The sequence below is a fragment of the Myiozetetes cayanensis genome, unplaced genomic scaffold, assembly GCF_022539395.1.
Source record: "Myiozetetes cayanensis isolate MyiCay16 unplaced genomic scaffold, myiCay2020 scf4, whole genome shotgun sequence".
In the NCBI taxonomy this organism is placed as follows: Eukaryota; Metazoa; Chordata; class Aves; order Passeriformes; family Tyrannidae; genus Myiozetetes; species Myiozetetes cayanensis.
This window is the reverse complement of record NW_026087631.1, coordinates 68,236,869-68,251,046: the sequence shown is the minus strand read 5'-3', so window position 1 is coordinate 68,251,046 and position 14,178 is coordinate 68,236,869. Positions and strand designations below refer to the sequence as shown.

The following is a 14,178-nucleotide window of genomic DNA, read 5'->3' as shown; positions in this document are numbered from 1 at the left end:
AGTAAAGAGTATTTAACTTATCCTCTCCTATAAGAAGTAAAGAGAGGACTTGTGTATGACATGCCAGGCTCAAAATGATATTTTTCCCTGGAATTCTGACAGTAAGTACACGAACAGTGTCCTGTTTGCAGTCATCTGAACTGAAATGTCTTAATCTCATCCCCTCCATCCTTCAGACTTCAGGTATGAAGTTATCAGCTGTAAGACTGTAACTTACCACAGCTCTTAACATATGTGTCCATCACCTCTGCACTTATCCCATGAGGGCCAGTGTCACTAGGAGCATGTTTTCTAAAGAAGTTCTGGAGAGAATGTCATGAAGATATTTAGTTATTCCACATGATACGAAACTGGGTCTTTAGAAAAAAAATATCTGAATCAAGACCACAAACGGCCATTATTAAAACCCGTTAAACTAATAACCACTCTCAAAATACCTACTTTTATTTAATATTGCTTTACTTATTTTCTCTCTCATTCATCACATTCTTACACTCAATATACAAATTGAAAAGCACTTTTTTTTATTAAATGTTTCAGAAAATTACCGAAGAAAGAATTACAGAAGAAAACTGATTTTATCTTGTCTAAGAGAAAAGATAATTAGATTAAATCCAAGCCTAAGCACAAGGTCATTACAGTAAGCAAAATCTAACCAAAGCACTGAGGAGGAGCACCTAAGAGGAGCATAGCAGTCACCTGGACGCATATAGGTGACTAAAATCATTATGAAAAAATTAGGACAATTATTTCAATGAAATTCTAAAACATGAACCGTCATTTTAAGATTGTTGTTAGAAGGTAAGCAACACTCAAATATCAAAACACCTTTTCTTTCCTGCAGATCTGCATTACCAGCCAGTACTGGATTACTTGCTTTGAATCTTTTCATAAGTTAATGTTTATATACAATGCTCATCTTTATTAGAACAGCTGTGAAATCCAAAATGAACATTTACAGGAGGAGTAAAACAAACTTTTACAACACCTAAAAGTGTTCTTTTAGTTTTTATTTCCCTGGCCTACAATGCCCAGCTCTTCTATCATGCCTCATCATAGGAAATATGGGCTCTATAATGTATTTTGCCATTGATCAGTGCAGCAAACTAAGATCTCCCTCATTCTTTTGGTGTCTTGTCTATTTGGATTAACAATTTTTTCCTATTGGAATTTGATATAATAAGTAATTGCAAAATTACAGTTTCACAAGCATTTCTAAACACGTTATTTTATAAAAAAACATAACAAACTAAATTATGACTAGTACACGTCTAAGATTACAAAGGATTGCCAAGAAAACACTTTATAATCTGTATGATTATTGACTGTGCAGATGTAGCTTGCCACAACTTTTACGGAATGGAAAGCTATATAAACTTACACAACATGATAATAAATTTACGCTGCTCATGGATAAATGGTAACCATTTTTTATAAGTGATAAGCACTTGATATTCTTATCTGTTAAGCAAATGATAATGACCAATGCCAAGCAATTTTTAATCTCCATATTTTTAAAATACGTTTAGAGGAGCTCGGAGCTAATGTGCTTTGGCTCACTGTTACTGAGCTTTAAACAAACGCAAACTTCAGTATCAGCTACAAAAAACTGAAAACAGGTACTGTGACAAATTGAATCCAAATAAATACACTCTGTTTTCATTAAAAAACTTACTAGCTCATATGGCAATTCAGTATGTTTTTATCTAGCTATATTTATCTCAACCAGCTGAGCTCTGCTACCTAGCTTGGCTTGTGTGCTTGGACCTAGCACGAATTTTGTGTGCCACTGTGGTTATGTGTCCCTACTCAATTCCATGAGAATTACAGAAAGTTTTCTAACAAAGCCAAGTTACAGTGTCTTTCGTCCACTGTAGTAAGGAAACGGTCTTCAGAAATATGAACAAACTAGTTGTTACATCAAAAGAATCATTACAGCATACTTTGACAAGGTGTCAAGTCAAAACTAATGAATGAATGACAAACACTGTGAAACAAAAAAGAAAACAGTGTCCAGTATCTCCCATTCATCATTACAGCAAAGCCAGAATTGCAATTTCACAACTAAATTACACTTTAATTATTTAAATCATATTACTTTTAGAACACAAGATACTCAAGCAATCATTTAAGTATATGTTTTTAAAGCAAAACGTCTGCCGTAAATACCCTTAATGTTTCAAGCTGTAATTTGTATTCTGAAGACAGATTAAAAAAATGAGTTAATAGACTGAAAGGATTTTGTACAAGATCCACTCCTGCAAGCTACACTGTTTGATCAGAAGACAACTTAAAATTCCTCCACCACGTACCTGTATTGTTTCCTCAGTAGCAAGGACTTCTGCAACTGGTACTGACTGAATAAACTGCATGAAGCCTGTGAGAGAAAACAACCAGAAGGTCTCCAACACAGAGAACTTTCAAGCTACTCTATAATGCATGTTTATGAACACACAACACTAACACACAGTCATTCAACTGCTTCTCATTGGAAAAAACCCCACGTTTTTGTCCCATGTTCCAATTTTATGCCTTCAATAGTTTTAAAACAACTTGTCACCAAAATGAGCTTGCAAAAGGTCTGTTGTTCCAAGTTTTCAAGAGAAGAGAAAGAGCCTTAATGGCTTTCTAAATATTTATCAAGAATGTATCTAAAAGCATAGCCAAGTTTGATTCTGTTTTGATTTTCTCCTCAATTTCATGCAAACATCCCAAAATATGAGTGTTATTTGTTCAAGATCACACAGCAAGCTACCAGCAAAGACTGACAGACTGCTGCTTGTCACCTACTCCAAAATCCAGACCAGGCTTCTTTCACTGAAGGTATCTGAGTGACCTAGGGAATACTGTTGTCACTCAAGGTGTTTATTTTCATGACTTGCATTGCAACAGGATTTTGTTACACACTCTCTATGAACACAGGGATAAGTTTCTTTTCCATACTGTATTTTTAGGAAATAAAAGTATTCATACCATGTTTCGTACTAGTTGCCAGCACTTTATAGGGTGTCAGCTTCAAGTCCAGATTCTCTTTCCTTAACAGCTGGAAAAAAAGCAACACACAAATGCAAAGATGAATGAAACAGTAAGGCAGATTCCATTTCTAAAAGGATGTGTACTGGACACTGATCTCCACTGTTTCTCACTGAAGCTAATAATGAGTGAAAGCCTGTATGGCAATTAAGAAAAAAAAAAATTATAATCTACACAGGATAATTGCATGACTATAATGAAAAGAGAAAAGCCACCTAAGATCTGAGAACTCTGGAATGTATTAGCAATACGGGCTGCATTAACAACGTTTAACAGTCTTGCTTTGACAAGGAAAATCGTGAAAACAGGAAGACAAGGATGGTGATTAATAATTCTCACCTTATCCATGAGTGAAATAATCTGAAGAATAAGTTGATCTTGACGTAAATCATCACCATGCTTAAAAATTACCGGATATTTGCCTCCATCTTCTGTCTTGAAGAATAACTGAGCAGGCATTAAGGCACTCTGGAAAAGGAAATATTCTACTAAGCTGGTTCATAGCAATGCTCATATGAATACATGGCTACAACAGAGTTCTGAAATACAAGTCTTTGTATTGCATTTGTAGTGACTCAACAGACAGAGCATACCATTTCCAATCACCAAAAGTCTGATCTAACCACGTTTTCAAAAAGGAAAACATATTAAAATGCTTTCCTTCTTTTTTTTTAATCAAAGAATATGAAGGATACATTCCCCCCTTCCCATGGTGGCAGAAGAGGAAAGAAGTATTCTATTTTTTTTCTGTATGCATGTAATTCCAGTCAACAAAGAAGCAGTATACAAAAGGTCACAACAAAACTAATTTAAACTGTCCAGAACAAGAAGATACACAATTATAGGATAAACAACAAAGAACTGCTTGGGGCAAGACATCTTAAACAATTAATTGCTTCCTTAACCTATTTAGTAAAAGCAAAAATGCCTTTTTTTATATTACTGTTTGAGAAAGCCCATTTAATTGTTTAATATTTTTCTGCATAAAATGGGTTGAAGAGGATCAATTACCTACATGAAGGATATAATCTACTGCAACTGACCAAGTCACTTCCCTCCAAATCAAAATGAACAAAAATAATCAAGGATACAGGGTTTAATATTGAGCAGTTAGATTAGATTTTCATATAGTTAATGTTTCAAAATTATTAAGTTCCATAAATAAAGGAAAAATCACTCTTTACACAGTCCTAACCTGTGATGTCCAAGGCACTCAAAATTAGTCATTCTTCCCTTTTTAGATCTGTTTGTTTTTTTTTTCCCACAGAGTGAGATATTAAATGGAAATCTGTAACTTTTTAGAATCAGCAGAAGAAAAAGACATCTGAGTTTCAAACAAGCTACATCCTGTGGTTTTGGTCCTAAATTTTTTGCCTTGCTACAGAAGACCAATATATAAAAGACCGATTCAAGTTTGTTTTGAGCAACTTCGGCTGTTATTATTGATAGGAAACATTTAGATGCAGTTCCAGCAATCTTTTTGTCCACATTCTTTCCTCAAGCTTTAAATCACATTCACAAAAAATGCTGACTCAAATCTGCAAAACCTTGTTTTCCTGACAAAATCTTTCCAATGTTGCCTCCAACCAAGGGTGCAAGAGCATGCATACCGTTCAAAGAACAGGTGTATAAAGAAGCAAGCTAAAGCTGGTAGAAAACTATGCAAAAATATTCTGATTTTTAGTAAACACAAATCATATCACAGTCAACAAGCAGCCTGCTGAAACTACTGAGCATAATAAATTCAGGACCTAGAAGAGATGACAGATTAACTCTGGCTGTCACGGCAGCTTGTACATTTTTTTTTAAATGGAAGAAAATGCCTTCTGGACATAGGCCCAGCTTGTAAAGCATATTTTGGTCATCTTAAAATTAGATTACAGTCACCTATACGAATTGAAAGCAAATTTGTAAAGAGGCCCTACATCACTGTGACCACTGGTAATAACTTACACCGCAGGCATTAACTTACATTTGAAGTAGTATAATAAGCAAAATAACCCCAGCCTTTTAAGCAACACATTGGTTGTTAAGATTAAGGGCTGGTCACATGATCACAAGCAGCTGCTACAGATTAGGAATTACCAATTGTAGGGATACAGGATCTACCTGTTACCTGACCGCAACTGCATGACATGGCCACTTCATTGCTTTCTACTCCCTGTGAACTTAAGTTTTATTTTGCAATGGAGCAGATACACACATGCAGCTGAGAGGCAGCACATCTGCCTTGATTTGCACAATTTTGATCCTAGGTATTCCTGCTGAACACTGGAAGACAGTTCTGTGAAATTCTGAACTTCATAATCTGTATCAGTCTTATAAAAGGTGCCTTTAAGTTTGGAACTCGAAAAAAAAAAAGAACATAAAGAGCTGTTTAATCACCTTCAGAGAGTGCTATGGTTACATTTTGCCTCAATTATGTCTGTCCATTTAAATCTCCCAACTAATATTTCTAAGCTTACTGCTCAAAAGATTTGTTTGTATTTCAGCTATGCAGAAGATCTCACCTTGAAGAGTGTGGCTTTTTCAGGGATTATTCCTTTTATTTTCACCTGAGGTTCCAGAGGAAGTGGAATAAGTTCCATATCTGCTAAATTCATCTTCTCATTATCAGCTAACAATGCCTGAAGCCTCTCATTCTAAAAGAATGAAAATTTGTTTAAGAAAAAAACCTACAAAACATAAAACACATACTAGGTATGTAAAACAAAGGATGCATTATTAACAAATATCAATTTATTCAATTCTTTATATGTCCAAACAATCAAGCTTTCACTCATAAAATCCAGGGAAATAAAAATTTGTAGTAATCTGAATAGGAAAGGAGATATTCGATCCAGTGTTTACATAGTCAAGCAATTTTATAAATTACAGATACAGATGTTAACTAAATTTCACTATCTATCCCAGCATAATACATCACAATAACCGCTGTTACCTTAGCATGCCCCACACAACTGTTCACTGTTGTATTATCAGCTACTGAATTACTCTCATATCCTTCTTTTGCCAAAATACCCCAAGAGTGTTCTCAAGGGCCTCTTCTGTTCTTCATCTACAAACTTTCAGAACACTTAGGAACTCTGACCCATTGAAACCTCTCCTAAGTTTGTTTACAATTAAGCAAAATTATTACAGGACGACGGACACTTGTTATAAATCTCAGTTCTAGGAATTTTTAATGAAAAGCTAACATCTTTATTGTCAGATTCAAGCCACAGGTAGGTTTTCCAACCTCTTAGTTACCTTTTTCTTGCGGTTCCCACTTTCACGCTGCACTGCTTTCATTACATGAACCAGCCGGTCCACAAACGTCTGCTGGGCTGCCAACAGCGAGCGCATAACCCTGACAGACTTATCACCCTGAGAGAATGAAAAGAAACAGAATTAGTTCCTTGTTCTGTAATTATTTTATCTAGAAATTATTCCTTTGTTCTTAGACCTTTGGGCTTTTAAGAGCTAAGTGAATAACGATCAATTTCCTGTCAATTCAAAAGGTATTTTCTGTAAAACACAATCAGAATCACTGCAGGTGCAATCAATTATCTGACCTAACAGTGCACCTCAATTTGCATCCACAATTTCAGTGGTGAACGCTCATGCATGACAAACCTATTCACACAGCCAAAGTAAGATAGTAAGGATAACTGTGGAATATTCTTACGAAGCGTAAGAGTCAGATTCAAATAATGTCCCTAAAATTGGAAATAATATAGAGTGTGAGATATATGAAAATCAGGACAGACTGCACATCTGCTATAAATTATAACATCCAATTCAGAGAAGCTTTTTTGGCTTTGTTTTAGCTACTTTTTCCTGCTACTCCAGCACCCTCTGCTGCCAACACACAGAACAGCGAGTGCTGTTTGTGAATTCAGCAGATCAGTCTCTCCATTTGCACTTCAGGGACAAGTACTTCCAATAAAGAAGCAGTAAATAAACCAGCCTGATTACACCAGGCTTTTAGAGGGTTTTAGACCCATAATAAGGCAGAGGATTTTAGAAACAGCATGTTACTACCAGCAACAAGCAACAAGAATGAAGAGTTCTCAGTATCTGTTCTTTTCCTTTCTGGTAGTTTCTTTGATTTTGCTACAAAATTAAAAATTTAAGCAAAAGTAGAAGCTTTTATACAATTTCAATACATATGACAAAAAAGAAAGTTTCCTCTTAGACACCTCTGCATTCTTAAGGAAGAACTAACCCAAACCACTACATATTTGCTTACACAGAGGCATTACCTTCAGCAAAGCCTGGCTGAATCTTCTCATCACATTTAAGTACATTTCGTGAGTCTTTGGGTCCCTCTGCTGAGTGTCTTGGTCTTCACACTCCACTATGACATACCTGCAGAATAAAAACAACCCAAGTTATGCTGTACTCCTGTCCTACACAATTTGAGTGAAACACATTAATAAAGTTGACCTTTGAATGAGATCTCTAGTTCAACTGACAGGTGAACCCTTCAAAATTGCGTAGTCCCAAATTCCCACTTGGATCAGGAGAGCCCGTTAATGTTGCAGAGGTATTTCACTAAAGTGTCATCACTCAAACAGGACAAGTCTGAAGTCCAAACCACCTGAACACTCCAACCAAGCAGTACAAGAAGAGGAACAGGCTTTCCACTGTGCTAACACCATCGACATAATACAGTGCCTGCCAACTTGCTATTCAAGAACACGTGCAAAACCAAGGAGAATCTCACCCTACCTGTGCCTTGTTTTACCATTAGCAGTGGTGGAAGAGCCAGGTGTTGCCCCTAAAGAAGCTCTGCAAAGTCTACATTCCAAAGTAAGTTTCCATTTCTAAAATTACCAACCAGGTACAAGATTTAAACAGTATAATTTGGGACAGTTATACTGAATTTATGTTTTGACATTAATAAGTCATTTGGAATGCTTTTGTGCTTATTTCTATTTGCAGCACTGACAAGTAAAAAGCAGCTATGCATTGAAGGCCTTTCTGTTGGTCAGTTGGCACTACCCATTAAAAACTTACAGTAAACATATAGTAAAAGTAGAAACATATAATAAACACTGTTCAAAAAAGCAGAAATTAGCAAGTTAGTCGATTTTCAAACACTGTATTTGGATTCAAAAGTGACTCATTCAAGAAAGCAACACATTCGAAAACTGGATGCAGACTTTGTGCTGGAATTACCCTTTCCTTATGTACTTATGCAGAACCTCTCTGCCACTGGATGACTGTGGGACAAGATCAGAGGTCTTTCATTTGCAGCTTATCAGATTTGACTAGTCTTATTTATAAACACTCAGTATATTACATACACTAAGGTGTATGTAACTTATTCTATGTGTATTATCTCATGGAATCTGTAACTAAAGATTCCTTGTAGGACTTGGCTAATATACTATTATACACTGCTCCCTCATGAACACATGTGTAAAAACAAGTCCTTATTTACAAAGTCTGCACACCTAAACTTCAAGGAAAACTGGAAGTAATGAATTGAAACATGCCATGTTCATCTTCATTTGTTAAAAGGCCCTAGACAGTTTCTCAAAGCTATCTTGAAATAAGGACTAAGAGTAATGCTTCATACTTGGACAGGTGTCTCATATGTCCACAGAGGAGACAGAAAAAGCAGTAGCACTGACTTCTGAGGCTGCTGTTAAAGCATAGGATAGCTTTACAATGACAAGTGACCGAGCAGAAGGTTTGATTTTCAAGGGTTATTGTACTTTTTCCATTGATTATTTTAGGTGCATGCTGTGTCTGGACAGTTGAAATGTACAATTGATCAGGAGCCATGAGGATTTATGGCTACGTCAGCTCAAACAGTGGCTGCAACATTTGTATTTTGTCACTGAGAAATTGAGATGTCTGAAAGAAAACAAAGAATAAATTGACCGGAGGTTTTGGTTTGGTGGGCTTTTTTTGTTTGTTTTGTTGAAATCTTTTTAAGTCATAAGTCAAAAACTTCAGAGTTATGGATGTTTGAACTTTCTGTAGCCTGAATATCTGAGATGTCACTGAAATGTAAGTGAACAGTTTTTATCAGTGAGGTAGAAATACGGTAACATACCAAATACCGACACATATCTTAATGAACAATATTTGATTTGGTCAAGCACTTGATTTCTACTCACATCAATTCATCCTGCAATAATTTCAGTCATTTGAATTTAACAGCATTTTTTTTAACTCAAGCCAAACATTATCTTTGGTGACAGCAACAGAACTAATTACTCTTCACAATTGTACATATATCATGCACTTAAATATCTTCAAATTCAAGCTAGTAAAAAAAACAATGAAATAATAAAAGTTAGAAATTACATTTATAAATGGAGTCTCTTTCAGGATAGGTTGTAGGATTCTTGTAAGAATTTTATAAGAACAATTTACTATGTTTATGTCAAATTCCCAATTCACAACTTCTCTGTGGTTAATATTCTTAGTACATTAAAATAAGACCTTGTATATTAGTATTTTTAATTACTAGATGAAGCTACAGAGAATACAAATGAGAGTCATGTGACTTGAGTTTAGCCATGTAAAAGACACCTAAGCTCTCACTTTTAAAATGCATGTGTATATGCAAGTAAATAGTTTTGTGTGCTGTGCATATGCCCATACATGTACTTTGATATACACACACACTCTCACATCACAGCTCTACTAATCTCAGCTTTCTTCAAATGAGGTAACTCCTATCTGCAAATGCTTACTTGGAAGGCTTTCAGATGACTGGTTTAGGCATCTAATTTAATTCTTAAACCAGTGAGGTGACACAAGATCCTTAGACAAGCAATCTTACATCTCCACTACCTAGATGAGCTGTTCACAGCTAGAGTTCATCCCTAAGAAAGCACATGTGTACATTTTGTGCTCATGGCATAACCACAAATGGAATAAAAAAAAAAACAAAACTTGGAAAAAAAAATTAGTGCTTTATGAATCTTCACAAAATACACTCTTGATTAACACTGAAGTGCATAACTTCAATGTTCTAGCCAAAAGTATAAACACAAACCAAACAGAAAAGAAGAGCAGAAGATGAACTTTGTCTCCTCCCCAACACCATTAACAATTTGAATGAAAACTTACAGCCTGTAGTTGGGCTGTTTCTCATAACAATGTACTTAATTCCCTAGACATCACCTTTCTTTGTCTAACAGTAAAGGATATTTGTGCATTTCAAAAACCTCCTTTTAATAATGATAATGTCCAAATTCATATTATTTTAAATCTACTACTTCACCCCAAGAGAAACTGAGATTCTCTAGTTCTCTAGACAAGTCATCTTTTGCTGAGCACCCTTCCGGGCATTATACTTTGATTTCAATTACATATTGATACAGTATGAATAAATAACCATTTCTCACAACAATAAACCATTTCTAACATACCAGTACAAGTAGTTTGCCAACGTGGAATTTTTGCATGCTCGTGATATCAAGAAAGTGCAAAGGTCTTGCTGGAAGGGATTTAAGAAGAGCAAAATTAAGTTATAAAAAAGTCTAAGCATCTGAAAGAGACAAACTTTAGAAAAAATCCCAAATAAACATAAGCCAGTTTTGAGAGATACATTCCCTTATAAAATCACAATCCAACCCAACCTAATATCTAAATCATATTAGTTTTAATATTACTTCAAATCCATCAACACCATTAGAAGTAAAAAAAGGTCTACTACTTCAGTAATATATTTACCAAATTTTCAAATGTACATGATGTTCTCCAAAAATAAACCTTTAATGTACAGTTTCTATTTATGTTATTTTCCTCCTATGCAATTATCCCTTGCTGTAAAATTCAATGCCAAAAGACATTTCCTAACCTGTTTTGTATCCAGAGAATCTAAAAAAGTAGAGGATACATAGCATTTAGCTGCTTCTTTAAGGTTTAATATTTCAACTAACAAGAAATCTGTGTATGTTTACCAGTATGCTCAGTTTGAGTCTTATTTTCTATTCAGTACTGAGACTCATATAGGAAGATTTGCAACAGCGATCTTTAGTTCAAAGGCCAATTAATCTGCATATCATATTAAACCCAGATTCCCTCGAACTTTTTCTACCTTCTATCTTTCCCTCTGTCCAGTCCCATTTCTATTACTTTTCTCATATTGTTGTTTAAACTGAGAATAATCCTGTGCAGAAATAAATCAACAGTGTCTCAGGTTTGAAAAGGATGACATGCCAAAGAATATGGCTACAGGAAGAACAGACTGCAGAGGCTGAAACACTTGGGTAACTGTTTTCCATTAAAAAACCTGCTTTAAAACACCTTGAACACATCAACTGTCAATTTTGGATAAGTATTGATAGCCTTTGTAGTAATTTTCTCCTTCAAAGAAGAGAATAATTTTATGAAAAATTCAATGCCCCAACTTTAGATAGTGTGACCACGCATGGAAATAAATGGCCTGTATTGCTCTTTTCTTAGCATCTAGTTTACATTTATAGTCTTTAGACACTTTAAATATTCAGCAAGATACTGGAGAAAGACCAAAATATTCACTAATGAAAGCTAGAAACAGTATCAGGTCAATAAAAAAAGTATCAAAAATACAAGATAAATCTGACTTACATCAAGGTTTTCATTTTCTGCAAGTTCTTTTGTCTTAGAAGTAAGAGGTGGAGAGGAGACAGGTGGAATAGGACTCATAATCTGGGAACTACACAAAGGAAAGCATGTAATTGGCATGATTCAAAGTTCTTGCTTGGGGACCAGGGAGCATGCCCGGAAACAACAATGAATTTCACTTCCACAGCACATAAATTCAGAAAACTGAAAGAGAAGTGTCTTTGAAGATAGCAATCCAACCCTGTTTCAGAACAAACTGCTAAACAGCAACTCTGACAGCTGCAGTTCCTGAAAACAGCAAAAATTTGTGTCTGTGTCTGTACACAGTTTATGGCTGCGAAGGACATTCACTTACATCAAACTTTGCATTTTGTTTCATCTTCCATACAAAATAAGCAGACATAGATAAGAACTTAACAGATCTGCATTTTCAGGAGAAGCTGTTTTCAAAAGTGCTTAAGATGAAGCTGCTAATATACAACACCTGCAAGCACTTGTCTCTGGAAGGCAGCTACACATTACAGAGCAGACAAATGAAATATTTGCAAGGCAAAATTTTCAGACAGTAAATTTACCTGAAAGGAAGCAAGCAAATAGCTCTACTAATGTCTAAGCATCATGGCAGCCTGAAAATACACCACACATTCCAGGACACCCACTCTACAGCTCTGCAGAATGATTAATGAAAAGCTGTAGAATTGTAACATCAAAAAATATACCCCAATGATACAAAAGATGAGAAGCTTAAGACTAAAAATCCTGACAATTTGTAATAGATATTCACAGGAGGCTTTGGTTGATTAAGTTGGTTTACACTTTGCTTAATACTTTATTAATTAGTCTCAGTCTTTCTTTGTATTCCTGCAAGAATAAGAAGTGTGACTCCCCAGGTCTCTCCCTACACCACCTTTTGCAGAAGTGGGATGAAATTTCTTTCCATTTCAGATTGACTGCACTTCAGATACACATTCTGTGCATGAAAGTAGGAACTGGAGTCTCACAGAACTTTACTGAAGACATCCTAACTTTTGCAGAAGGAAGCAACAACAGTGTTTTTCCTGCTCTCCAGAAGCTGTCTTCCTTTTCTGCAGTCAGGTGAAAAGGCCACAACTTCAAGATTAAGAATGTTTGCTCTGTAAACTATCTGTAATTGGGAAACACATTAATTTTCTTTTTCAGTCACTGCTTCAGATTATAAAATAATTTGTTGAATATGCAAAGGTCCCAAAAAAGAAGAAATAATTTGATTGCTTAGAATGTTACATGTTTCTGACTTTCAGTTGGAAGTCTAAGCTTCTTACCTGTCTATTTCTGCATTAGTTCCAGAGGTTGACATAGTTTCTGACATTGAACCTTGACTGTCCCTTTTGCTAGGCTCTAGTCCATTTTTTATGTCATCAAAATTTTCATATTTCAATGCCTGGACTAACTGTAGCAGGTACATCAGCAAATCCTTATGGAGGAAAGAAAAAAAAAACACAAAAGGAAGTAAATTAAGGGTGTCAGTTAAAGCAAACTAGAACTCCATTATGTTTTCAAAATTCTAATTTATAGCAAAAATTGGTCAGGATTTAGTGAGCTGTAACAACATGGAAACTGAGGTCTCCCTAACAAGTAATATAGAATAGAAAAACTGGTGTTGGATGCAGTTTGACTCCCAAAAGATACTGAATTACCATATCCTTTTTAGTTACTCAAAGACAGTTAGTGCTAATTTGGTGAATATTTAAGTGTAATTACTACTTTAAAATTCTCTTTAGCTAAGTTGCCCTACTTGCTTTCAGTATCCACAAAAAAAACCCTTTTCAGTTTGTGACTCCCAAGAAGAAAAATCAAACTATCTCTGGGTCATGGTATCCAGAAGTGAGATTCTCTCTGCCTTTATGGACTTTCATTTTAATCCTTTGTGTAGCTGGGGATTCAAAGAGGAAAACCCACATATCTGATTTATTTTAGACTGAGCAACAGAATTTTAATCTTGCTGTTTAAAATGAACTTGTTGCCTATACTATTCATAGATTCCTTCATTTACCTACTTTCAAATACCTTGTAAAAGGTACATTTTTAAAGTCAAAGAAGTATGACCTTGGCTATTGAAGCAGGCTTGAGAACGTATGATATATTTATGCTCCCTATTTTAAACTCAGTTGATTGCCAAGGATTCAAGAGTTATGGTAATACATTCAAACCTGACTTTTTTTTTTTTTTTACCGTCAGTAGAAAACAAAATATATAAATAACTGAAAATTAACAGATTCTATTACATGGGCTCTACTCACAAATCAAAGCTCATGATATTCTAATTAGTATACAATTAGAAACACCTTATTTCCACAGATGCTCTTCTACTTATTTTCTTTAGCAAAAGAGTATGATGATATATTGCTTAAATTTACCAGATGGATTTGTTGAAAATCCTTTAGTAGACTATTTAAGTTCAGAGCACTTCTATGCAGGTTAACAATCAAAATTTATCAGGGGTTTCTGGGGAGAACATACGGTTGTTTTATCTTGTTTGACTAAACCAGCTATTACTGGCTGTTCATGCTAAGGCAATTATCAGTGAGTGACATTTAATAAGGTGAAGAC

At 35.2% G+C, this 14,178-nt stretch overlaps 1 protein-coding gene across 1 annotated transcript in view; it reads right to left on the bottom strand.

Annotated features, from left to right (window-relative positions):
* The window catches only part of PIK3C3 (phosphatidylinositol 3-kinase catalytic subunit type 3), a 65,533-nt gene that overhangs the window by 31,477 nt on the left and 19,878 nt on the right, over positions 1-14,178 (bottom strand). The window contains exons 11-20 of the mRNA XM_050329058.1: positions 12,891-13,042; positions 11,593-11,680; positions 10,410-10,477; positions 7,278-7,383; positions 6,283-6,399; positions 5,544-5,675; positions 3,373-3,501; positions 2,974-3,043; positions 2,313-2,377; positions 218-302 (exon numbers count right to left, since the gene is read on the bottom strand). Of these exons, the coding sequence (XP_050185015.1) occupies positions 218-302; positions 2,313-2,377; positions 2,974-3,043; positions 3,373-3,501; positions 5,544-5,675; positions 6,283-6,399; positions 7,278-7,383; positions 10,410-10,477; positions 11,593-11,680; positions 12,891-13,042 (1,012 nt within the window). The remainder of the gene's footprint in view (positions 1-217; positions 303-2,312; positions 2,378-2,973; positions 3,044-3,372; positions 3,502-5,543; positions 5,676-6,282; positions 6,400-7,277; positions 7,384-10,409; positions 10,478-11,592; positions 11,681-12,890; positions 13,043-14,178) is intronic.